Source organism: Atractosteus spatula, chromosome 7, assembly GCF_055471065.1.
Source record: "Atractosteus spatula isolate fAtrSpa1 chromosome 7, fAtrSpa1.hap1, whole genome shotgun sequence".
Classification (NCBI taxonomy): Eukaryota; Metazoa; Chordata; class Actinopteri; order Semionotiformes; family Lepisosteidae; genus Atractosteus; species Atractosteus spatula.
In genome coordinates this window covers 36,433,594-36,461,589 of record NC_142712.1, presented here as the reverse complement: position 1 = coordinate 36,461,589, position 27,996 = coordinate 36,433,594, and the positions used below count along the sequence as shown (strand labels likewise).

General features: G+C 39.6%; 1 protein-coding gene across 3 annotated transcripts; it reads right to left on the bottom strand.

Moving 5' to 3' along the window:
• Window positions 1-225: 225 nt before the first annotated feature.
• pfkfb2b (6-phosphofructo-2-kinase/fructose-2,6-biphosphatase 2b) lies at window positions 226-27,126 on the bottom strand. 3 transcript variants are annotated; one of them, XM_088921619.1, is made up of 17 exons: window positions 26,806-27,126; window positions 25,767-25,969; window positions 21,781-21,906; window positions 21,505-21,601; window positions 20,417-20,483; window positions 20,070-20,144; window positions 19,625-19,681; window positions 19,096-19,220; window positions 17,645-17,852; window positions 16,717-16,863; window positions 15,563-15,667; window positions 14,543-14,672; window positions 11,761-11,823; window positions 10,821-10,885; window positions 8,239-8,430; window positions 7,208-7,230; window positions 5,741-6,389 (listed from the first exon to the last, which is right to left on the bottom strand). In XM_088921619.1, exons 2-17 carry the CDS (start codon window positions 25,852-25,854, stop codon window positions 6,332-6,334), a joined length of 1,626 nt encoding a protein of 541 aa, XP_088777745.1. In that variant the 5' UTR covers window positions 25,855-25,969; window positions 26,806-27,126; the 3' UTR covers window positions 5,741-6,331. The 3 variants fall into 3 exon arrangements, with proteins under 3 accessions (XP_088777744.1, XP_088777743.1, XP_088777745.1); XM_088921617.1 differs by lacking the exon at window positions 7,208-7,230 and having other exon boundaries at window positions 3,389-6,389; XM_088921618.1 differs by lacking the exons at window positions 5,741-6,389; window positions 7,208-7,230; window positions 8,239-8,430 and adding an exon at window positions 226-1,303.
• Between the last annotated feature and the right edge of the window lie 870 nt (window positions 27,127-27,996).

The window sequence follows — 27,996 nt, the reverse complement described above, 5'->3', positions numbered from 1 at the left end:
ACTAAAATTATATTTAAAAAAGTTTTAATATATTCATTGACCTGAATCAACAAGCCTAAACACAAAACCTATTTCAAATTTAAAAGTGCCGAACTTCATGAAAAATGATCTACAGTACATAGAAGTGTGCACATTTGCTGTTGTGATGCGGATATATTTTCATCTACAATAATGCTGAAAAGCCTTCTGAAAGTTGAATTCTTTCAAATGACACAAAAGACACAATTCTATTAACATCTTTTAAAAAATCTTTTAATAAGAAAAGATGACAGATCCACTCATGACAACTATTTTACGTAAGTGCTTCATAAACAGAATTACACCAGAGCTACAGATTTGTGTAAAGCGGATATGTACTGTATGGAAAATATTGTTCTTTCAATATATGGCTCATCATATTTATAATATGATATCACGTCACAGATTCAGTTGGCATAGTTACAATATGTCATGCCTGAGAGGAAATGTACTGTTCTGTTTCCTGCACTGTCATTCAGTGTGTGAAGAACGGAAGCTTGTGCTCTTGTACCAAAGTATTAAGAGAATTGAATGTTTCACAGGAGCTACTCATGCTGTCCAGGCTAGAAAAAGCAGGCAAGAATGTTATATGTCACATGTTTCCCCGAGTACTATAAAATAGCAGCAGACCCGGCCTTTCCCCCAGCGTGCAGTGCTATGGAAAAGACAACACTGGTGATCTGCTGAAGGCAACAGCAGACCTGGATAAATTATTTCAGACAATCTTACTAAGCTGCTGATGGTTAAAAAATACAACAGGAAGTGTGATGCAGGCTACAAGAAGCTACTCAAAGTGGACAGATGACAGATTTTACATGTCCAGAGAAGACTAGGGAATTGTGAAAGTGTAGTTCTGTAGGTCAAATAAACCACTGTTAGCCACCACTATTAGGGATATTTTCCAAAATTTTGGTTGGTTTGAAATAATCACAGGATTTTCCAGTAATGGCATTCACATTCAAAGATATTTTTTCCACAGGAATGTAACTAAACTGCAGTTCATTAAGACCATAAACCTTAATCAAAGTCATCCCTTCTTTCCACATAAGAATAAAGTTCCTGCTTGCTTGTTAACGTGTCTTTGGGACATTACACATATGACACTTGTCTTTTATAGAGCCTGCCACCACCTGCTCCTCTGCACCATGCCCTTGCACACACTTGTACTGAAGAAATATGCCCGAGATGTGCCAGTCTAGGAAACCATTTATCTCTCTTCCATCATCTTTGTGAACTCGGGCACAGTCTGTAGTGCTTCTTCTCGAGTCCGGGTGACGTTTGTGTTCTGAAATAGACAAATGCGAAATGTCAAGCTAGAAAAGAAGTATTATTTCATATGCAGTACAACACATATTGAAACCTTTTTTATTATTTTCTGTACACAACACACATCGGTATAGCCGCACAATTACCCGACCTGGCAGGTACTGATAATCTTTCATCTGACCCACCACACGACCCATTCAGTTACTTCAAACTTTCAACTTTGCTTACAAAGTTGCGAGAGCTCTTTGAACACATTACAAGAGTGATGGACACACACAGAGCAATATGGTGTATTTGGATTTTCAGAAGGCTGTTGATAAATGATTCATGCTCAAAACACGGACAGCAGGCATTTGGAAAAAACAAGCATTTTGGATTGAGAATTGGTTTATAGATTGAAATAAGAAAGAATACAGACAAAGGGTGACTGCTCACAGTAGGGTGTTGCAATTAGTGGAGTACTTCTGAGATGTGTACTTGGACCACTGTTGTTCTTATTTTATTCCAATAATTTTGAGATTGGTTTAAATGGTTTCAATGATTAGAGATTGGTAGAATTAATTTAGTAGTTAGATTTGTACACAACACCAAAATAGAAGGATTAATAAGACACTGTACTGTGGTACAAAATGGGAAAACTCTGAGCTTGAAGAGACTTGAGAAAAACTCTTAGATGTTTATGCTCATATTTATAACCTGTAGAGAGTGTGTGCATGCAATAAAAAGGCAATCAAAAGGTTATACATATATATATTGTAACGCTTCGGGGTTCACGTGGGCGCCCTCGCCACTGCCACATCAGGTCGGCCCCCCACCATCGGGGACTCAAACCCGGGCCTCCGGCATCACTCAACAGGGACCCAGCCTCTTGAGCCAAAGGGAAATCTCTCATGAGCCCAGCGGCTGCAGTCCCTGCTATTCACAGGGAAGGGTGGTGACGTCACTGCTCTGGTAAGCCAGCTCTCACAAGCAATGGAGGCCGTATGCATTACAATATATATGCTAGGTTATACAGTTAAAAGTATAGCATTTAAGTCAAGGGATGTTATGTTATGCATGAAGTAAGTCGTCATTTGGAACACTAGGCATAACTTTGGTCACCTTGTTGCTTATCAATATACTGTGCTCTGGAATGTGTTTAGAAAAGAGCACCCAGCTGCATCCTTAAGCTAAAGGAACCAAATCTTGTTCAAGACCAAAAAAAGCAAACTATGAGGGGACTAGACTGAAATATGCAAAATCCTCAATAACACTGATAAAGTCAACCAAGTGGACTCCTTGAGTAACAACAGCAGAATGTAAACTAGAGATAAGTGGAAAACAGGTGGAAATGTATTTAAATCTGACAGTACTACTTTAAAGGGGTTGTGGAAATACTGTATGGAAACAAATATAGAATTTCCAGTTCATTAACACATTCATAACAAAGCAATCCATTTTCTAAAATATTTCACATAGACATGTTGCTTTTCAAGTTACAATGGAGCTGGGACATGCACCAATGGCTCTTAGAGGAAGCAATCACAAATTATACAAAGAAATACAACAGCACACCAAAATATAACTTTGAAGATAAAAATCCCATTACAAAAGAGACCAGCTTAGAAATCTAGATCTTTTTAAACAAACTACAATGAATGTTGCTTAAGGACTGCCTCACATTAGTATAGGTCCAGCCTGAATCCACCAAACAAAATTACAGAACAACTTATGCACATCAGCAAAAAAAACTAGACAATAACACACTAAAAGTCAGATCCATGGCCAAGAGGCCAGATTGTCTGAACATGCACTGTGTAACCAGATTCCCATTTAAAGAATCGAAAAGGGAAGAAAAAAAATCTAGATGCACAGCAGGCCCTGCACATTTCTATAACCAAGGACATAGCTTGTGCTGTTATGGTAAGAAGTGGTGGAGTGACGGAGCAGGTCACTTCTGTTCTGAAGAACTGTTCACTTGTCCTGGAATTAAAGGGTGGTAAATTCGGGATTGTAAACACAAACAAGAATCCAAACAGCACTAAAATGGTAAGGCATGGTAGATTCCATATTTCAAGGTGGATGAAGGAAGATCAAAACAGAGCTAGAATAAATGGCTACACACTTAACATTTAACTCTTTATTGGATTATGTGTTACATCAGAGCACATTGTAGCAATAATGTGAACGTACTACAAGGCAACATCTGAAATGATCCCATTGCTGAACATAGAGAACAATCAGAACCAGAGCAAACTAGGAGGTCAAGACTGGCCGTTAGAATGTTAGATGCTGAACCAGGTGATTCCTCCCTTAACACATCTAAATTGTCCTAGCATGGCTGCATATTCATCAGGGCACTCCCTTGATTGTTTGGTTTACCATAGGTCATCAAGAACAAAATGTATTTCCTTGCCCTTTCTGTAGTTTTCACAACATGTACAGTGTGTAATTTGTTTAATGTGAATTTGCAAAAAGAAGTCTGAACCGTACAAACACGTGCAATCTTCAGTAAAAGATACACTGCACAATCTGCTAACAACATTACTGATTATGTGCAACTATATGGCAACAGAAATAACTCCTTTTCATCCTGGGAAGCAGAAAAAAAGCTTCCTGGAAGTTTAATGCTATGGGAACACAACTGCTTGCAAAGTGAAAAATTTCACTTTTTTTATTTCAGCAAGTGGCACATCATGGAAAAAATACATCAAATGCTGTCCCCAGGATGATATACTAAAAAGGCATACAAGTGGAATATCATCTATACAAGCATCCTTCTAGATGCGACCGTTAGGAGGATCTTTTCATCTGCTTCGAAGGCACAGATACTTAGACACATCAGCTTTAGAATAACAAATGATTTCATTTTGTAAAATTTGTGTTCAAGCACCGTTTGGAATCACAAAAATAGGACCCTTAATGTGCGTTTTCCTAGCATTTGACAAGAGAGATTAAATGTCAAAATAGCAATAAAAACCTTAGGATAAATATCTAATAAACAGCAGTATTCAGAGCATTTTAGCAAGTACTCTAAATGCCAGAATAGACTTACCAACAATTGTATTCATGCATTCCACAGTTTCAAGGATATTTGGATATTTCACTTAAAATATCTAAATTTGTGAAGTACAAACTCTGTCTAGTGGTTCGTTTGAGGCTAAACCTCCCCCCCAAAAAAGATATGAAGAAGTAGCATAAAAAACAAATCATAATGTATGGGACTCCTGGCATCGTTCACATTATGGGTCCAGTGTTTAATCAGTCATTTAAAATCAAAAGAGAAAAATAATACAATTCTATAACCACCAGTCTGTGGCAGGATTTAAAAATATTGATAACTAACATAACATTTGGAAACAACACCTTGAGCCCATCACTATTTAAAGTACTCCTCATTCCCAGCTGCTTTCCAGACAGAGGGGAAATCCTGCGACACCCGATTCTCAAACAGTACTACTCAAGCACCCTGTTGCTGATGAGCAAGGGATCCACTGAAGTTTTAGGAGAGTGGTTCTGAAGCCAAAATCGAGTGTTAAAAATATAATCATGGTCTTGTTAATATGTTAAGAAGTATTTAAAATCCTTGTTGCTATTGTATCCAACACTCATGTATGCATTTGTTGTATTTTAGCACTCCTCCGTAAGATTTAAGCAGTTTATGAAGACTACATTGTTTAACAAAAGAGCTTGAATGGAGGCCATTGGCTGGTCAAGATGGTGCTCACCCTACAGAGTGACCACACTGGTACCCAACTGTTTCACAGGACACAGCAGTGCATGCTACAGAAAAGTGAGATACCACTGAGAACAGTCAAGCAATAAAACCTTAATTTTCTCTGAATAAATCATATAAATATATGAAATCTGATTGCACATCCCCCTTTGCAGGACAATCTGCATGAAATTGTCAGGGTTTTTTTCCCTGCCAGCACATGAGCATGTGTTGTGTGCAGAACACATTTGCCCGTATTACCGTACATTCATTCACAGACAGTGTCAATGGTAACATTCGAGTGACTTAAAATAACATTAATTTAAAACTAAACACAACCCACAAATTCCAAGAAATGGAGCAGCACAAAACCAGTGGAAATAATACTTTTGTCTTAAGGTTTAATACATTAAGTCAAGATATGTTCCTTATTGAAACTTTATACAGTAAGTAAAGGTTGATTTTGGCCTAATTATCAAAACTTCACATTTAACAAAATCTTTTAAAAGCAGTTTGTATGAACATACAGTACCAACATTCAAATTGATAAGGCATAGATTACTCTTTTCTAGATTACTAAAGAATAGCGAATTGTCACAAACTCATGCAAATGGTCATAAATCCATTTTGTGCAACACTGCTTCATAGTTTGTCTAAGAAAGCAACAAGTTTAAGCCTTATGTTTATAATCAAAAACAATATAAAATAGAATAAAAACTAGAGAATTTGTAGCTTTAGAGTCTTCAATCACTTACTCTAAAATTGAATTTTTGGGTGAATAGTTTAGTTTAAATTGTTGCTTGAATAATATTTATAGAACAATAGGCCTTTTTTCACTTTGATTGTATTAAAGCCCAATCCCAAACCAAATTATGGTCTATTTTAACTGTCATATTCTTCTTCAAGAACAAACAAGATTAGTCAGTTAACCAGGGATATACTGTAACTGGATAAAAGAGGAACCACTGACAGGAAACACCTGACAAATCTAAAATCACTTCATGAAGCTACAGATACAAAATAAAAAAAAACACACATTCTGTGCTTCCTTCCTTAATAGTACATTTGCATGAATTTTCCATCATCACTTTTTAAAAGGTCTACGGTCGACAAAAATAAGAATAAAGAACAAACAAGCAACATTTGACAGCATGCCCATTGCACTTTGAAGTAACGGCAGGGTCAAACTTGGCTACCAATTTGTCTGTAAGCATTTCTGAGGAGAATGTGGTGTCGGTCTCTACAGGGACGAGACGCATTGTGTCATGTCCTTCTACACCAGCACAGAGAGGAGGAGTGAGATGAAGCTAGGCAGAAAAGCAGGAGATTCCAGGGCGACAAGAGAGCATCTCCCTATTCAGAGCCCGACACAGTCACCAGCATCTCTGGAGCTGTCATACTGGAGCGAGGCCTTCAAGACAAAAACACAAACACAGCTTCCTTCCATTGTCTGCGGCAAGGAAAACCTTTCATTTACCAATCCATGCTTAAGAGGATGATCAGGCCTAGTTAACCATTACTCCTAAATGTTCTCGGAGATGGTGTATTGGGAGAAGATAAGTATGTAACTTGTTTCCAGTTATTTGTTGGGCTCTGTGCATACACAGATTTATATGGTTACATGTCAACTAGCTTTCAAATCATTTTGGAAAACCGCTTTGTTAAACTGCTATGGAATGTTAATTAACATACCTATGATTTTGTAAAACAAATCACTTGATATACTATACATAACTCACATTGTATTGTGTCGACTCTTATTTGAACGTAAGGAATTTTAAGTACTATAGAAGACGTGCTATATTTACACTAATTATTCCCACTGAGTAGAGGGTATACAGTAAATTGTAAAGCTGTACAAATGGATGCACAATTTAAATTCTTACTGCACAAATAGTGCAAAATCAATAATTCGTACTGGACTTAAAAGTACTGGTATGATTATTGGTACACGTGACAGTGAAAGGAGTCTTTGATTTTAACGGGAAATAAAAACACTATATATAAGATTCTGGCAAGATATAGCCATCATAATAGGGCACAGGTGTGAAGAGAAACAAATTAATAACTAATGTGTTCCTCTGTTAGGAAATGTGGACTGAAAAATTCTCCTTACTAAAACCAAGTTTTTTTGACTGCCCAGGAATAAACCTTCCATGACACTGAAATGTTTCAATTGCATCTGGTTGCTTAGCAGCGTAAGCCAGAGGGAGCTGGAAAGATACTCACATGCAGGCGCTTCCTGCACGGGGCTGTGGAGAGAGAGGGAGAAACGGAGAAAAGGGAGAGAAAGACAAAGAGAGATGGAGAAGAAAGATGAACTTTCATCAGCAGAGCCAAGCACACACAGGGTGACAGAGAAAGAGAAGTTGTAGAATATGATAAAATAGTAAAAGACCTAAACCCTCTGCAATATCAGGCTCTTTAGTTATTCAAATTCTGATACATACTAGGTGCTGCACTTCAGTAGTGGATAGAGTGGATCCCTTCCTACAGTGTATGTAAAACAAGTTGGGATCCTTTGGGATCAAAAGAGCTGTATCAGTTGTGATACGTTCTGTGAACATGTAGAACATTTGCTTTTTTTTCCCCCTTCACAGATTATGATCTCATCTAGCTCCACATTATTATTATCAGTATATTTGGGAAAGAGCTTTTCAACTGAAACCCAAGGCTAAGACTAAGATTCATGAAACAGTTCAGTCCACATGTATTACTGTACTTTAACAGATTTCTCCATTTACATTTTGACATTTTCCCTCCAGATTGTTTTTGCAAACATTGCAGTACTATCATGTCCTAGCATTTAGAAACCACTGTTTTATAAGACCACTAACATTATGGGCATAAAAATATTCAACTTAAAATGTCTAAATATGCTTAAAAAACGGGAAGAATGGCCTGCTCTAACTCATTCCAAACAGGCTCCTGAGTCGTTCAGGCTAGTGAAGTATAGTCAGGGAACAACTCAGTGTATTGCAGCAGAGCGTAAGAGCTAATTAACCAAAAGGACAGCAAGAAAAGCAAGAAGGGGTCACATGACTGGGGGGGGGGGGAGTCAGGAGAGCAGAACACATTGCTGTAAAAACAGGCAATGGTACAAATCCACACACAAAACGCAAAGACAGTTTTTTTTGCAGAAGCTGATGGAGGATTGCTTCAATTTGATGGGCACTGGAAGGTAGAGAATGCAGGGGCTTAGGGGCGATTATCGAGGCTTAATCAAGGTGATTGCCATTGAACACAGTGCTGACACTAACTTGGCTTTGCTCCAGCACTGCCCCCTCTGGCGCCTCGTGGAATTGCAAGGCCTTCGGGGAGGGGGCGAGGGGTAGCCAGGGCCTGTTGCCGGCACTGTAGAGACGAGGGCGCTTGACCTGGTCGGGACTGGCCAGGGGGGTATAGCTATTCCGTCGAAGCAGGACGGGAGCAGGATTCTTCTGGATTTTGTCCTGATTGGAGATGGGGAGAAACCAGGAGCATTAAAAGGCACACAAAACAGGCACAACAGCACTGCACGGGGACCCAGGTACACTGCTCTTGAACACCGAGTGTTCTTGGCGGAACAGGATACGGCTTTTCCTGTACCTTCCAGCTACTACAAGCCTGGCAGTGCCAATGGAACAGCAGGGATAGCAATGAGATTGTCAGCGCAGAGCAGTTTAAACCATTCCAGCTTCTGCTATAACCCCAGGAGAGATCTGGGATGTTTCCCCAATATGACTGAGTTGAACAGCCAGGCTGCAGACTCTCTCGTGTGTCAGGTGACACACTGAGCAGATCTGAACTCGTGCTAACAGCTACACTAAAGGAAATGGAGAGACGGATGTAGTTGTACAAACAGAATGGCTGGATTGGTTAAACTGGGCATTTCCACTTTAAATGAAAACCCAGTCATAAAGCCTTCTGAAAGGAAGAATGCTGTCATTCAAATGGGCCAGTCCCCTGATCAAAAAATGCAGTGTCAAATTGCACAGCAAAGCAATTGAGATGTCCACTGATTTTGATTGCCGTTTAAAGAAGAGTTTTACATGTTCCTCAATTACCCAGAGAAGAAAAACTGTTAAAACAATGATCACTTTTCATTTATTCTATTCACTATAATATACTGTATATTAAGGTATGTTAGAGAAGAAAAAAAAGCATTCAAAGGACATGGAAATAATAAATCACTACAAAAACAAGTCAGCGTTCCCTTCACAGAAACCTGGTATCATTGTGAAATGAAAGTGGGTGCCTGCTTTAGTCAGGTCTCTGAGGAATACAGAAAGCAAGCTGTAAAGACAGGTATGCAATGTCACAACATCAAGACATGGAATTTTAGGTTGTGTACTTAAAAACACAACCTGTACCTGTAAATTAAAAGGCACTATTTAAACTTGAATTCAGTACTAGCTGCTACAAATTAATGATAAAGTACAGTATTTGAATAGAAAATGTCTACAAACAATGAACAAATGAACCGAAGGCCAACCCCAAAAAATTAAACCAAGGTTAGACCATTTATTTTCTATGGTTCTTTTCCAAAGCAGGGGTTTGGTAAAGTAATGACCGACTTTTATAAAGATTTAGCAGTGCTATAACCGTGGGACACTCTTGTAAACTTTTCAAAGGTACGTTTCTGCTCCTACACAGAAAAACTAGGGAGCATACACAAATCTGGCACTCTTTACCATCGTAACTGTCATTTGCTTTTTTTCCTGAAAATGAAAAGACGGCTCCTGTTGTACAAATCAAAAGAAACATTGAAAAAATATACAAAGACTAATAACCAAAAAAACATATAAGACATAGTGCATAATGAGTTACAGAGTGCTGGTTGATACAATGATTAATATTCAAATGTTAGTTACCTCCTTATTGCCTCCTCATAAAATGTTTGCATTTGTTGAGTTTTCCAGACCAACTGATTGATTTTGCTAATTAATGTGCTCTGTATATAAGGAACTGGTTCTCCCACAGTATGATCACCACAGGTAAGTGAAGAGATGTCTTTGGGCCTTGCATGCAACCCAGAGCTCCAGCATTGTGAGGCTGGAAACGCTAACCATTGAACCACTGTGCCACCCCAAGCCCTAACGTGCCACTTGCCAACATGTTAGAGATTGTAAATCAAGTGGATATAACAAAAAAACAAAAATGGTAATACAAGTATTTCATGAATAAAAGTCCAACTGTCACTGTGCAAGATTCTGTAATATTTTATACGAAATTCAGGAAATAAAACCTATTTCTGTGGTAAAGAGGCCTGTGTATTTACAGTAATTATGGACAGGAAAAAAATAAACCTATTCTAGTTACCAAGAAAGTACTTTGGTCCTGTACAAAGTTCTAGTATTTGATACAGTTCTAATGCTTATTTGTTTGATTACTGTGCTTTTAAATTTCTTAGCGGATGAGCAGAGGCCCAAGTAGAGTGTTTTGTTTTTAGACACTAAAATGGTTTTCAGTATTTGATTTAAATCACTAATGTTGTAGTTTTATGGCTGTAAAAATCTGTAGTTCAGGCACTGCATCTGTGCATCTCTTTTTATAGTTAGAATGTAAAGTTTTATCATCATTTGGCAGTTAGGTTTTTTGTTTTTTTAATCTAAGCCTTTACTTTGGATGTTATCTTTTTATGATGCCCATTTCGCCTGGAATGTCATGTTTTGATGTAGCCTTGCAGTGCTTTTGGACACATCGTTAAGGAAAATCACCAATCCCAGCTGTAGGTCACCACAATCATAACTCCTGGATATTACAGAGGTGTCAAATTCAGATTTAAATGCCCAGGGCCAGACACCATTTGCTTAGTGGATAAATAATATATCAACAAAGATGTTCAAGAATCTGGACTTACCAGAGGCTTCTCACGGTGAGTGTTCACGGCTTCCACATTCAAGTAAAACATTTCAACTTTACAGCCTGAGACGACAACAACAAAAAACAGTACTTATGAAAAAACACATTTTCACCACACAACTGAAAGAGAATCCTTACTTCTCTGCGCAGAGCAGTGTGGCAAGCCACCAGCTGAGGAGAGGCAGCCTACAGCAGAGCCAGCTGGGTGAGGCTTTAACACTGTGGCTCAAGTAGTCTGGTCTTGCTCATAACCTTATGCTCTTATCACAGTACTTTAGTTCATCCAGAATAGAACGACAAATCAACAGAAAAGCATGATAAGCTAGCAAAGAAAAGAAGATGGAACTACTGTCTATTGTACAATAGCACAACAGAGCCAAGTTTTCTGCAATAGAACTAAGAAATTAACCTTTATTTCCACAGATATTAACCGGTTTAATTTGGACAACTGTTTTATTTTACTTTTGTTCCCCCGCCCCCCAATAGGCATGATTCTCATGCATGTACTGCAGCTCACACACTGACAACCCAGCTCCCAGCTTCTTGATAATTCTAAACTCCTCTTAAGAGGATTACTTAAAGCTGCCCACTTGGTTTTTTTTTTCTCATCTAATGCATATCTACCTTTTATTTGTTAATGGATTCATGTTGTGACAATTTTGTGTATTGTGTTTTGGCTGTTACTTGCCTGCAAAGCACATTTCCCATCTGGGACAATACAGGAAGTAAGAAGGGCAAGCTAGCAGACCATGATAGCAAGCAAGCTCATTCATTAGAAAGGGATGGTGAACCAGAGAAAACGGGCAGCCTGATCTAAGAGCACGTTGGCAAAAGAGGGTGATAAACTGTCAGAAGGGCACAGTAATGCGAAAGCATGTCCGTTCTTCTAGGACAAGAGGGCACGATGGTTCACACGGAGTCCAGCTGGGACATCTTACCATAGGCAACAGGTGACAATTTGAGAACGGTGTGAAGAGGACACCTGAGGTAAGGCAGGTCATCTGAAAACCGTTTGACAAAGTGTTAATAAAAAGACTGGCCATCAATAGACACTATGGCACATAAAAACACTGTAGTAACTGATGTTATCTCGATACCAGGATTGCTTTGCTAGTTCCTGCAAGATGAGAGCACTGTTCCCTTTTTCCATCTACAGTACTAATAGTTAAATTATTTTATTGTTTGTTTTTTTTGTTTGGCCAGGGAAACAAATCACTGCGTGTGCATAATTGTAATATGTAATTTATAGCTCAACCACTTTCATAAGAGGATTATCTTATTTATGGTGTGCATATGGAAACAGTCTGTGTGACCACTGAGTTCTGGGTCTGGGAGGAGTTTCTCGTTCAATGACAACCTGTAAAAGTGGAATTTCTGAGTCACCACGTGGGCTGTAAATTGAAGATTACAAGAAGTAAGGAAAACCAAGGACCAGCCCACACTCTGCTGATGGACAACAGCCTGTTAAGTCCTTTTGCTCACAAGCTATAACAATAGCTACAGTAAATGACAGGACTAAAATACTGTATATAACCCCATTTCAAGGAAAACAAAAAGCTATATGGAGAACATGCACAGAGACCAAGAGAATGAATATAACAAAGCAGGGTTTGTCGAATCATTTAGACCCAGCTATATAAATGGTTGAAAATGTTAAGTCATTTTGAAGAAAAGGGTCAGCCAATTAAACTAGCAATAATAATAGTAATTATGTTTTGTTGCCCAACTCAGTAGCTCCACTTTTGTTAAAAAAAAGAAAATACTAGCTGACCTTAAAAGGGAACTGTTACCTTCTATGTGTCACTTTAGTTAAAATATTTTAAAATAATTTTAAAATAATACAGTAGCAAAGTCCACTTGGTCTAAAGCACTTATAACTGTAAGGCTGTTTTTACATTACAGGGTTATAGTTAATCAGCAATGATTAGTGCATTTTAAACCTCAATGAAACTACCATGTGTACGGTAAAGTGTAAACCTCCAATTTACTGTACATCCAAGTTGACATGAAGTTTCAATTTTTGCGTAGCACCACAATGCTGTCATTTGTCTGTGATTCAGAACGAGGCGACAAAACTTCTGATGACACAAAAGTAGCCCTATTACATTGTAAAAGTGCTTTGGGATGGGGATGGGATGAATGCCGTCGAGTCATGTATCAACTCATGGATAGTTCCCCCGTCACTATCCATAGAGTTTTCATGGCAAGATACGGAAGTAGATTGCCAGGCCTTTCTTTCGTGCGGACAGTGCGAGTGCTGTTCCCGTTGTCACAGAAATGTGATCCTCCGCCGCCAACAGGGCCCCATACTGCTGCTGCCCAGTCTGGGTTATTAGAGAACCTTGTGCCCGACATGGGACACGAACCCACTACCCTGAGATTATGAGTCTTATGCTCTACCAACTGAGCTAGTCGGGGCATAAAAGTGCTTTAGACTAAGTGAATTTTGCTACCATATTAATTTTAAATGTTTTCATGAAACTGACACTTACATGACGACATGTTTTTAGATACTTACTGTAGATAAAGTATTGCAAAAAAAATAGCAACCTGCCAACCAACTAATATACCCTCATATTCATTTCCAAGTTTTACAAAAGTGCTCTATCATTTACATTTGTGGTTATTTTACAGTAAATCAAAATCTAAACATCGAAAAGAAAACTTCCAGCAGGACTTATATTATTGCAGTACTTGCTGTGCCATAGCCTGTGCTGTCGCCTGAACAGCCGTTTTGAATAAGTGCAATTGAATTGAATTCAACATATCAACTTCAGGATGGTTTTTCCGACAAATACCATTTACTTGTTAACTCAGCATACAGATCACTTGTTTGCATTTTATGGGGTGAAATGTCTGCTTGTTTGTCGTAATTATTTGATCGTACATGACGGTGAACCTGGGACCAACATTAGTGCCAACTGAATATCCTTTAGAAAAGGAAATGGTCTTATTTTCTGCTGATCCGATTCTCTGTTCTGTGCGTGTCCACTATGTTTTGAACAGCCAAATGCTAGACAGTGAGGCATCGTTTAAAACATATACAGTTGGAAGAAAAAGTCTGTGATGTGTTCAATATTGACAAGAAGAAGTACAATTGTTTGTGTGTTATTAGTTTAAGAAGATGGTGTTTGTCTATTATTGTGACTTGTTGAAGATCAGACCACATTTTTATGAGTAATGCAGAAATCCAGGTAATTCCAAAGGGATCACAAACTTTTTCTTGCAACTGTACGTGAGTTCAAAACCATAAAAAATGATTAACGGTGTTGTGAGACCATGTTTCTTGTTTGTTTACAGTGACCAATGAGCAGGAAGAGCAGCATTTACATCCCAATCCGCAAGAACTCTCACTCTCGCCCGTTTCTCATCTGCCGGCGACAACACGGCAAACCATACAGTACTTTCACAAGGTTCACGATTTTGCACCAGATTTGAAAATCTGTAAAAATTGTGATGAATTTGTGATGAAGAGCTTTAATAACCGGTCTGAGAAATTGAGAGAGCAGTTCCCCCTTTAAAGTGCCGTTTCTCTAAAGCGATAGGAACATTCATCTCAGTCAATAGCAGGAGAGATAAAGACCTGCCTTAGCTATTCACTCACTCTTCCACCCATCTCACCATTTGTAATGGGGCTACAAAATGACATTGTTTTCGTAGGGCCTGAGGCTAGACTGAAAGTGACCGTCAGCAGACTTCTGCTGCGGGGATGTACAGTACCAGCACTCTTGTCCAGGAAGTAGGCCAGCAGGCAGCGCATGACAGCCTGGTGGCAGATGACCATCACGTTTCCCTGTCGCTCCAGTTCCATGATGACCGGCTCTAGGCGCTGGACCAGGTCCTGGTACGACTGTGGAAAGAGGAAACTCACCTATGCGCTGCACATCTTGTGTAAGCCCAGGGGGCCTTTTCAGTCAACTACGTCAGGTGTAAAATTACCTCGCCCCTAATCCTGGCTAACATACTATAGGGGTGCAGCTCAGCTCTTCCACTGCTGGGATTCAATCAGCAGAGCCACACTGCACTACACCCTCAACAGTGGCAAACTCTCCTACACTAAAGGACTGGGTCTTCTAGCTCTCTAGGTCTCTCTCCCCCCATCCTACACCCCTGCAGCAGGAGAATTCTGGACTGAGACACTGAGCTGTGTTACACCCACACATCATGCTTATTGTTCGTAATGAGTAATAGCAAACTGGATATGTGTGGGGCAGAATGTCAGCAAAATCTGCTTGGCTCAGTAGAAATGTATTCTGCTAATATTAAGCCAATCTAGGAGCTATTTTTATGTATGCAATAGTGGACAGTTTTCCCCCAAAGACGAAGCCCTCTGTGGAGGTCCCTCAAACAACATTTTTACTTTCTAGAGTGGGTCACCGCCTTCCAACTGCCTACTGTCACTTCATCTCTGACTTTTGCATTTTTAACCTTTAAATTTAAAAGCTGTAACAATAATGCATAACATGCAAAATGCATAACCATAATTTCCTAATTACAGTTGTATTCATGTTTTGCTTTTATAGATGAAGCGATTCAAGTAAATGGGGCATCTGGCTCTTCTTTGGTTACTTCTGCAAAGGACTCGTTTAAACTGAAAGAACACAAGATTTGGATAAACACCTATTAAAGGTTGATTTAATAAATAAAAGGCTTTTTATTTTAGGCACTACACCTCCCAGGGTCATGGAGATTATGCTGGAGAAGTATTGTTACATAAAGGTATCCAATTCTTTGCCATACCTCTCCTCCAGGGTAGCGATAGTGGTACTTGTCCTGGTCCCTGAGGGCAAATTCCTCTGGGTACGTGTCCTGGATCATCTTGTAGGTCATCTCTTCACACACCCCCTGAGTAGGAGACACACACAAGGTCCCTTCCAATCTCCCACATAACAGCAGTGTGTTGTTTAATGCCAAGTGACTGACATGTCAAAAAAAATCCCCATTTAATGATAAGCATGGATATCAAATTACTCCCTTCCACCCCCCTAAAAAGACGAAACATTTGCCTATGCTGCTCTTCAGGATAAAGAAACATTTTAAAAAACATTTGCTTAGCTGCTTTGTTGTTTCTTAAAATCACAAAGATTCCAAGTCATACAGATGAATTCCAGATGTTTTTTTAGTCACGCTCACGTCTTCCAACAGACTAGGACCAAGCTCCCTGGGGCTTCCAAGGTCTTCAAAACTATTTGCAGCTTCCTTCATTTACTACAAAATCTTTCCTTGTGAAAGCAGAAGTCTTTTATCTTTGACACCTATGAATCTACGACTTGAGAGCACCGGTGTATGGCAGCGAGCTGTACGTTACTCGTCCTCAATTCGATCTCTGAGAGGGGGTTAACGGACGAGCGGTCCGGGGTGTTACTGTTGTGACTGGACAGAGAATTGTGGGAGAAGCAGGAATTCTCTCCCAGCTTCCCTCTGATTAACACTGCCCCTCCTCTCAAGCCAGACCGGAAACCAAATGATTACTCCAGGTCAAAGTGTTAGAGCTAAAAGCTCACTCAAGCCTAACATATAGTATAGGCTAGAAAACAATATTAACCATTCTTTAAAAATCTAAATATATTGTGAGCGAACATCAATGGCATAGAATTAATTTTACATTGGAGTTAAATTAAAGTTTCCCTTATGCTACCAAATTAATTCCAAGACTTCCTCCATTTTAGCCATTGGCACCCTCTTGTGACTTGTGGTGGTACTGCTGGGATTGACACATTCCCTCTTATTACTTTTGCTTCATAATGCTCCTTTCTAAAAGCGCCGTCTTTCGGAGTACGGGTATATACTGGCAAACACCATGCGTCTAATCAATGATGCTTGCAGGGTTATCTAAATCAGATAATGCGAATTCCTTGTTTAGATCCCTGAGCATGTCCAAGCTGCTCACTCACTGCGTCAATCTCGTTGAGGATCTTCCACTGCTCGTACGGCACACCCAGCTCCTCCGCGGTCTGGATAGTTCTTCGCAGCTGGCTGGTCCACACTTTCAGGTCCGACAGCTTCTGCTCCTCGATGAACTCCCGCAGCGCTTTGGCAAACTGAGAAAGAGGAAACGGTTAGCACATAAAACAGAGGAGCCGAGCTTCAGCACCCGAGTTTCTGGAGCAAAACCTACAGGAAAAGACAAGGCATGACAGAGTCGAATGCTCAGGAAGGAAACTGCATAGAACAGTGACATTGAAACACTGGAAATTTAATTATTTAGATAATTGTATAATTCATAGATGGGCGGAGCGGTGGTACTGTGGCTGGAAGACCCTTAACCCCAACTGCTCCAGGGGCGCTGTACAATGGCTGACCCTGCGCTCTGACCCCAGGCTCTCTCCCTGTCTGTGTGCGAAAAGACCAATTCCTAATGCAAAAAAATGTAATTTTTTTGCATTAGGAATTGGTAATGGGTAATAGGAATTGTAAATGGGCAATAAAGTTATCTTAATCTTATCTTAAATCATTAACGCTCCGAACAACACTGCACCACCTTATTTACCAATGTAACAAAATGCTTTATTCAGATGAGCTATTTACTTCATTTGAAACATGAAAATCCATTTCACTTGCTATTACATTATATTTATGGCTTAAAGATGACCGATTCAATTGAAGTAAACAGACCTCAGCTACGCTGTAGCAAATGTTAACAGTACAGGGCACTTGTAGAAGGGTATTTTAATCACATTTTCCATTCTTCTGCACGGTTCGACTCGAACCCGTTAAAACAGATGTGCGCAGCTTACTGGGCTGCTGTGAAATTTCACGGTGGAGATTAATCCTCACGGTCCCGTTTGCCTGGTAGTGCCGCTGCCTCTCCAGCGGTCTCACCTGCCTGCCCCCGGCCGACAGCTCGGAGTCGCCCCCGATGCGGCCCTGCATGTTGTGGTCCGTCTCCCCGTGCCGGCACAGGTAGATGGTGCGCTGGTGCACGTGGATGTTCATGAGGTAGTAGACGATTTTGCTCTGGATGTAGTCCTGCACTCTGTTTACTAAGAAGCGGCGTCCGACATTTATCACTTTAATGAAGGACAGGTCTCTGATAATAAATACACAGACACCAACCAGTAATTAGCAACGAAAATTAAAGTAAGAAAATGCACGACGGGGCAGAGGGAAAAATGGTAGATTTCAACTCTGAGGAACAAGAAAGGTGTATTTGGATTTCTAATCTTCAAGCTTCCCCTCCCCGGTGATTTATGGCTGTAACGAAGCTAAACTGAAGCATTAAAACACAACCAAAATTTTGTACAGTTGAATCGTTGTTTCGAGTTCCTCACACAATGGAATATTCGACGCTTTTTAATTTTGAGGCACACTCAAAATGCGCGATCGTTTCAGAGCAGAAAACTACGTAAACAATCATTACTAAATTGTTAAATTAGGCGTTTAATTAATATCCGATGGAACAAAAACCAGGAGGCAACTGAATCCTAGTGAACTATTTTTGGAAACCTTGGTGTGGTCGGTGAGCTTACTGAGAGTGCAGGAACGCTTGTACTATGTCTCCCTCTAGTGGCAAATATTTGTATGAATCAGTGCACTGTGCAACTAATCAAGACCTTCCAGTTCCCCTGGTTGTACAGAGCTGAAGATGTAGTCTGGTTTTAATTCCTATAGTGCTCTTAACTACTGAGGCGTATGAAACCTGTAATTCTAGGATAGGATTGCATTTAAATAGTTTAGGCTCTTAAACAGAAGAATAAGGTTTGAAATTAGCACAAATGCTGGGTTGTATTGTGTTGCATGTTGAGCCTTAGAACTGTTCTTAGGATTACTGTTTGAATGTCTGAGTAGAAACAAACCAAATGTATAGATATAGTGGGAGTATTTGAAACAGTGTCATTCTTCTGTTTGTACTCTAATAACAAGGCACAAATTTGTTTAGAAAGGAGTACAGAGATAATTCTAATCCATTAAAAGGACAGACTAAACATTTCTGTTTGCTGATGTGTCAGTAACACATTTTACACACAATTTCCTACTGACATGAAGAAATGAAAACATAAATGATAAAATAATTATTAAATGACATGTTAAATGAGAGAGAATGATTAAGGGTAGTTTAAATAAAAACAGAAGACAGCAGGTTCTCTAGAAAGTATCATATATACTGTAAACACAAGCGTCGTGTTAATATACGATACCTTCTCTGCCTACCAGAATAAGGTACAAATATAACAGAGTGCAATGGCAGGAAAATGAATTATTTACTGTATAACAAAGGATAATAAAGCAAGAATAACTCATTAAAAACAGCCTTCCCATCTGTATTAACTTACTTGTCATATTCATCTGGATCCAAAGGCTGGTATGTAACTTCATAGCACTCAATTCTCTTCAGGAAGTCATCCATTACGCACTCTCTGTGTCTTTCTGGGTAGTCTGGACTGGACACTTTCACCTCCTGTTGATGAAAAAGAATAAGAGAACAATTTGAATAAGAGGAACAACTTCAGAACAAAATTCAATTTGATGAAACCAGGTTGGTGTCCACTCCTAATTGGGTATCAAAACACAGGAGCTCACATTACACAGAATACATTGCATCCATGGTAGACATGTTGTCAAAATGTAACAGAAAGCGATACAAAAAGGCTGTGTTAAGAACAAGGAAAATCACACATGCAGAATAAAACATATATAACACATATACAGACTATTTTATTCACCAGCTATAAAATAAAATTTTATTCACCAGCTGGTGAATAATTTAAAAACCAGCAAATGATCAAGTTTGCTCTGATTTAGAGTGGGGAAGCAATTGATCTCAGTTTTTGTATAACGACAATTGCTTTGTAGAGAACCTACCAAAATGTTAGCAGCAATGACATCTGGATCATCACAGACTGACTCTACAAAAAACACCTGAAAGGAAAAAAGCCCACTCTGCATTAGTTACAGTACATTACTTCCAACAGGATTAGAGATTACTAACTGATCCAGTACAGCTCTTTACTGTACAAGTGCTAGACAGTTGTTAGAGACTTCGTATGTGCAAGTTCCAAATATAGCATGTTGAAAGCAGAGGCTGCAGTAAAATAAAGGAAAAGGGCAAAAACATAATGTGAAAAAAGGAAAGTACCTTAAGTAAAAAAAAACTGGGAAAACAAAAATAGTTGGAATTTTATGTTTGAACTGTTCCCTGGTTACAGCTGCCCTAGTCTTGCAGAACCACAGCCTGCAGCACCAGATGTGCACATCATGAAGGATTTCTGTGCAAGACAAGACTGGAATCTCCCGCCTCAGAGTTTACCTTGTACGAGTTTTGTTTCACAAAACCGAGGATGAGATCTCTTCTTTCCCTGGTTGTGTTTGTGGCATCAAACACCTAAAAGAAATGAAATTTCCTTTATATTTCACATCAGGTAAATAAAGAGCACAGTGTTGTGTATTTATGGTCACTTTTACACTTTGGGGGTAGCACTCAATGCTTCTCTAAAGCATGTAAAAGCCATGGACAGAATGACACTCTTCCTAAATTCTCTAATCCTGTGCTTAAGGCTTTGTGGTGTGGGATGTATTCTCTCGGTCCTACAGTACTGGATCCCTGGTGCCCACAGATGAATGGATCTGAGCTTAACTGTGCATTTGATGTCTTACCGCAATCTGTCCTCCTTCCTCATTTAAATATGACTTAACATCCTGAAGAGCTACCAAGGCACACTGCCTGTGATGAAGAAGGAAAAGCTGTTATTTGATGCAACCAGTGACCGTTATTAGAGTCAAACCTTTTCCTGCAATGCAGTCACTCTTTACACAACTAGCTGTCTGAAAATAATTATTTTAAAAGGTAATTTTACCATCAAGCATTTGTCACAACTTTGTGCAATTCACCTCTTAAGGTGTAAGGGTAGCAGACATGAAGTATCAGGGTAAATAGATAGTGAAATAAAATCAGATAGTGAAATGATCTTTGATTTTTGAACAAAAGTACTTTGGCCATCATGGGTGAAATGTTTTACCAGCCAGTTTGACTCCTTTACTTGAGTGCAAACGAATTATACGATAGTCAATACCACCTGACATCTCCAGTCATTATATTATAACAGTAGTTAAAATATAGCACCCCTACCACCTTCAGCATTCTATATAAAATCACTTATCACTTTGCTTACATACTGTGACATAACCAAGATTGTTTTTCTTTGAAGAGAAGGAATAGTTTTTTCTGTATAAGCAAGAACATATAATAATGTTTCTGTTGAACGTCTAGTTCACACTCTAACCCTGTGAAAAAACTAACAATTCGTTTTGTACAGTACAAATCCAATGCTTTGCAATAATATGCATTGGATGACTTCACTCAAAAAAATGAATTGTACACATTTTCCCTAAAATTAAAATCAATATTATGTCATGGACATGAAGGAAAATGGATAGAAGAAATATAGTCAAGGCACAGAGTGAGAAGGTCATCTGAATTATTGAGCCAGTAACCTTATACTAGCACCCCTGTAGTGACAGGAGCAGTTTTTTTATAGGTCAGTGTTCTGCTGAGGAATCCAGAACAGCATGAGTGAATCTGCACCTCGCAGAACTGCAGTCTTGAATCCTGCATCACCGGAAGATAAACAACACTGACCTTGAGTGGCAGGACTATGTTTTTAAATGCTATTTCTTGGACAGTTATATATATATACGCTGTAACACGGCACACTTGAAGGAAAGTGAAAAGATCTTTCACCTACTTTCTAATTTTCATGGCCTCCCGGTTGTCGTGTCTGAAGAAATCATAAGACTTGTAGGCCTTGACAGCCTCTCTCCGATACACTCCCAGGTTAAACACTGCAGTGGGAAGACAGCAATGGTAGTGTGTACTCAGCTCATGAATGAAAGAAGAATGATGTCCAGACAGCTACGTACTCTTGCTTTTGTTAAGTGGTTTCTTGTTGATAACCAGTGAATTCCATACCGCAACGGAGGGACATGGTGAAATCGTCTATTGGTTTCAGATATCCACTCACCCTTGGTGGGCACGCCGATCCAGTTGAGGTAACGTGTTAGCTTCTTGGACATGTAGGTCTTCCCCCGCGCTGGCAGGCCAATCATCACAATCACCATGGGCGAGTTGGTCATGTAGGAGGCCCATGCTGGACAGAGACAGATGGGTGAAATCGCCAGAAGTGGAGTCCATTTCATTCCCCAACTGAGCTGCGCTTGTGAGGTAACCTTTAGAGTGCCCTGACACCATGCAGGGTAGAAACATCTGTTCCCTGCTCAGTTAGATGTATACAACACAAGACAAAATTATGGGTTCAAAATCATCTTGTGGACTGAGGTGGCCAAGTGCAAGGGGAATGAACTGCCACCTGAACCAGTTTGCAGTGCAGAACAGTTTGCAACTACGCAAAAACAGCAATCGTAGAGATATAAATAGCTGACACACCACAGACGTGTCACCTAAACTGTAAAATGAGTCATTAGCGCAGTAAATATGTGCACCATTTACACAGCTTATCCACACAATTGCCAGTTCAACAGCTGCACAACAATGTAATGGCAGTATCTCCCCAAACGCTGCTTTAATATGAAAACAGAGTAAAGCTTTTCCCACAGGTCCTCACTGATATTACTCCTGCAGGAACAGATTACAAACCATCATGAAGAGCAGAAAGGACTTCTATCCTCAGCCTCTTACCTTTATCAGCAAGAATCAGAGTTTATTTTAAAAACTTAAACGTGTATGTCCATTATTTCAGTTACTTCTCCTGGGCTGTCTGTTTGTGATCCCAGATTCAAACCTCACGAGTTGCATTCATGTCAGCCTAAAACAATCTCAACACTGTTTGCATCCACATTTCATACCACACCCCAGACCAACATACAGCTACAGCTGCCATTTAAAAGCAGGTAGTGTTGAAGCTCAGAACAAGATCAGCTGCCTAACATTAAGGCACTTGCCAACATAAAGAGTGACGAATCTAATCAGAGTTCAAATAAAACTACTATTTTATTAAAGTAAGGGGTGCTAGACAAGTTGATCGTTTTCAAGAATAGTTCTTGAGATCACTAATATACCTAATTTATATTTCCATAGAACAAATGTGGTCCAGTAAAGTGTAGTACTGATCCTGGAAGATACTACAGCCTCTTCCAATCCAGGAAAGACTTGATAAACTGTATAAATTAAGAAATAATTAATAAAAAATCAAATTAATTATAATTAATTAAGGAATTAAGAATATAACTGAAGCATTTGATAGCTCAGAGCCAAGATGAAAAGGACAAAGAAGAACACCTACAGACACTTAATTTTCAGGTCCAGAACCATGCTTCTCTGTTCCAGAGAGCTACAAACCCATGGTGTATTACAGCACCACAAAACTCCGGTATTGTACGAGGAGGAGTTCAAGAATAAAAAAAATCCTCTTAACACGATCCTTTCCAATGTACGCATCTAACTGGGACATTATCAGGACACTGAGCACCATTACCACCTCAAAAAGCAGGAAAACCAATTATTCCGCTTTCATGAAAGTATATAAACCAAGCCCAGGTTCTGTTTGTTTCATGCTCTTTGCTTGATTTCATGGAGTTAAATAATGTAGCATATCTTCTTCTTCAATATACTTCTATGAGAGTACGGAAATGACAAGGAAGTTTCTAACCGGAAAGTGCTAGAGTAAACAGAGTAGAGTAATATTGTTACACGTACTAAGACGCAGACAGGACAGCACAGGCCAGAGGCAGCTAACCTCTCTGTCACCTCTGTCCTTGAATGACACTCTTTCCAACGCCAGCTCTGGCTCGGGAGCAGTTCACGAGTTCCCCATGAGCCAGCCGCAGCTCCCTGCCAGTTTCCATCCTGGAAACCGCACACGGCTCTGACTCAGCGCTGTGTCAGGCACGGCCAGCTCCACTGAGGCACACTGAGCACGACCGCATAGGTTAAACAGACGCAGAACGTGTCAGGGGAAAGGCTGCACTTTGAGGTAGTCATTATGAACTTCTGTAAAACACACCAGAGCTTGTAACACCATTACAAGGAATAATCCTGAGGTGTCAGAACAGCTTCAGTGATGCTCTTGAAATAGTCATTCCAACAACTTCTTATACAGCATAGTAAGTTGCAGGAAAGTGGATAAAGAGGATATAAAACACTTCTTCATATGTGTGGCACATCAACAATTGACCTTTTTAAACAATTAGAAGTTTAATTTATACAGTTAAATTTCCATCTTTCTAGTACTTTAACACTTGGGTAGTGCAACATTTTGGCATTCATCTGGAAACATTTTTCTTTGATCGGAAAAACACGAAAGCGTATAAAAGAGTTTACGTAAGTCAACACGGATAATTAAATGTCCGCGACCATGCAGAAAATATCCCCTGTTCACTCTCCACCACTCTTGTCTTTTGTTTTGGTCACAATATGTTGGCTCCTCAAAAACACACCGTCTGTCCACAAACAGTGCCAGCGTCACTTCTGTGACAGCTCAGCGGACAGCCTCGCGGTCACCTTCGCAGTACGCTGGCCACCCAGGGGAGGTCAACAGGGCCAAGAGTGCAGTCATGCGACCTTGTGCTCTTCTTGTCAGTCACGGTTGTAAATATCGTAAGGGATGATCAACTGACAGCTGTTTCAAAAGAGGCAAACTGTACTGTATATATTTATAGGCTTCCGTCTGTGTCCACGCTCTTTCCCTAATTTGTTCTTTGCCGACTCTGTCCGCTACGTGAAACTTATTTGCCTACAATTTCAGATTTGTAAAATGAGCAATTCTCAACTACATGAAAAACAAGAAAAAAAAGCAATCAATGTTTTCAGAAAATTATGCCAACACTGGCTACAAGCACACCTTGCCCCTTTTTGTCTCTTAAACAACTTGTGTATCTCCCAAAGACGGATACAAGATAAACTGCTTGCATGTGGTTAAATAAGGGCCAGAATTCACATCCAAAAACACACAGGTTCATTTACACAAATTTACTGTAAAGCATAACAAAGCGGACAGTCTAATTACTGGAGGTCACAGGAAACAGGTGGACAATAAATATTAAAAAGAGCTTGAGGTAGCAAAGAACTGCTTTGAGCCGCTCTTTGAGTACAAGTTTTGCAATCAGATTAGCCTAGTGCGGTACACAGATTCTGGACCTAACTGTAAACCACAAAAAAAAACTGATATTGCAAACAGCTGGTTAAAGTAAAACTCACTTAAACAAAAGGGTAAATAATCAACAAAACATAATCTCTACTGAACAATGCTCAGATCTTTAGTTTTAAATTGTGAAGGATTCCTATCTTCCTTCAAAAAAAACCCTGAGTGGAAAACCGTAGTCTGTACAAGTTGTTTGACCGCGCAAACCTACCTTCTGCTTATCTTTGCTTAAATTCCAGGGACAGTTTGATTGAATTGCTTTAGGAACTTTATAAAAAAAAGTGAGTGCTGAAAAGAATTTAAAGAATGCAATGCAAGCCCAAACTCCACTTCTATAAAGACAATGATTACAACACTCCCAAGTATCAGTTAAGAGTCCCAAATACTCAATTCTGATTGAGTTTAATGTGTCAGCTATCTACAGTATGTCTGTCAGGGGCATGATAACCACCACAGCAGCACAAACATGCCCCTGGACAGGTCGGAGCCAATTGTGGATTTATATTAAAAGTAACTGGTAACTCATCAAAAATGGAGCCATGATCAGTGAGGAACAAAACCTGAAGCTGCCAGAACATACAGCATTCTCCTTTGGGTTTGTCTCCATAATCAGAGATCACCCTTAAATCTGCACCTTATTTTTGCAGCTTTCTCGTGCTCACACCATGCATTTACTTTGGTAAATGTACACCATCACTTCCCCTCTTTACACTTTGATTACAATTTCTCAGATTTCCCACATTTTTCCATTACTTCCTACCATGGTTTCACACAGCTGACTTTCCAAAAGGCTCTCCTCAAAGGTGTAAGTGTTCCCCATCCCTGACGGGGAAGAAATCGGATGTACTTACAGCACTTTTTGTCATTGGTTCTTAACTCCATTTTCCGGGTGTCAGAGGAGTGCGATACCGCGGCCTCTCTTTGTGGAGTGGTGGCCATGGTGCTACACAAGTGCGCTGTCCGACCACCAGAAAGCCTGACATCCAGAGGCACAGTTCTAACTCTGCTGGGCCTTCATGACTCAAGACAAACAGTGACAGCTGGGCACAGGCTTCTGCAGCATCCACAAAAAGGGTTATAGAATTAATTATGGTCATAAAAAACGCTAGAATTAAGCTGCGTTAATAAAATATAACCAAGTTAGTGCGAGTTATAATATTATGTACACTGATGCTGAGCCAACTATGTAGCTTGAACACAATTCTTGGCGTTAAAATAGAAAACTAATGTACAACAAGACCCCTAGACTTTCAGTTTCAGGTCATTGTCTTAAACTGTGTAATGTGGTTAAAAGGAAGATGAGGAAAAAAAACTGTTAATGCATCAATAGATCCTAACCATCATATGAAAAGTTTAAATCACAGCCAGATAAAATGTGATGGACATTAATATTCATTACAGGGGGTTTACAGTGCAGTATAATTAAAACAATTTCTTTTTTTTGTGAAAGCAAAACACTGCAAATAGTTCCAAAAACAGCTTTGACACTGGAAGAAAAAAACGTGACTTGACTGACATGATCTTTTTGTATTACAATGAGTACTCTGAGCATCTCATAGACATACCAAATAAGTCTCCACTGCACACTTAAAATCGACAGACTTTCAGGCAACAATCCATCAAAGAGAAGGGTCCTGTTACATCTAGCCATCTGCAGTCAGTGCAGTCATAGCAACAGCAATAAACAATTTCCTATTAATCAGGTGATGAATAACTATCGGGCTTTAGCACAAATGTCATACTGACAATTACATATTGAAACACAAAACACTTAAATACACTGCCTACAAATCTTTTTATATAATTCCTATGAATATTAACAGGAATGTTAATAATAACTGCCCTCCATTCAGTAGCCCCCCAAAAACAGAGACTGATGTAAACGGATACCTGGTACGCAATTATTTCGCTTGCAGGAGGTTATGTTCTTTTAAGGATCTTCTCTCCCCTATGAGAAAGACAGAGGCAAACCTCCACTTTTGACGCACAGTCTGCTGTCGGTGCTTCTGTGTGAGGCAGCAGACAAGAGGAAAGATCCGGGTGTAAAGAACGGGCAATGCGGCTACTACAGCAGGTAAGCAAATTCTTCGCCAGTGCCGCAGACGACCTTCCTAATGTACACCGGGTACATGAATGAAGGTGTGTCCCTACGTCACAATCTGTCTACCGTAACTCTCGGAGTACTAGGACTCCAAATACTGCTCATTACGTGAGCTTGGCTGAGAAATCTTGGCATGAGCTGTATTTGAAATGACGCTCGTTCTGTACTGGCATATTTTATTTAACGGAATCATACGTAACCTAATCCAATTTAATACTGTCTTGTGTATTGTAGTGATGTTACAGTGTATCATTACAAGTATGTTGCTTTTGCATTATACATTTTAAAAATTACATTTAGTCAATGGGCGTACCCATTGAATGGTTACTATATAGGAAATTCTAGTTCTCAATAACTTGAAAGTATGGTAATTTTTTGTGAATGCGTGGGGAACACCAAAAAGTAAGTTGTCTAAATTGTTTTAAACTATTATTTTAGGCAGTACGGTACGGATAATTACACAGATGCTTTGTTTTTAACATTATCGTTCCTATTGCATTTTAGCGTGTTATTACGCCATCAAAAGATTAAGAAAGGTTAAGCAACACATCAGCAATTCCTTACCCACGATATGGGGTTATGCACCCATGAGAAACTAACAGCCATGTTGCCCTGTGGAGGCTTACACTACCTTCTCAATTGATGCTTTTAAAGAGAACCAGGCTGCTAACTGGATTTCTCCCAAATTTGCACTGTGAGAACCAATCGAGTGCTCTCCCCAACCGACTGGGTCTCAAGAAGATCTTCGACAACTGCGGCTCCTTTAAAAGCCAGTATGATGCAACTCTACCGGCTTCTACAGACACCCAACCGGCCGCTTACTTCCTTGTACAGTATTCGATAACATTTCTCTTGGCACGTTTGAGACTACTAAAACTGGAATAATAAAAAATGCTGAAAGCGCATTTCCCCCAATTCGGTTGTGTTCGCAGCTATAAATAGACGGTGCATCTTCATCTGTTTTCCTTGATGAAAGATTC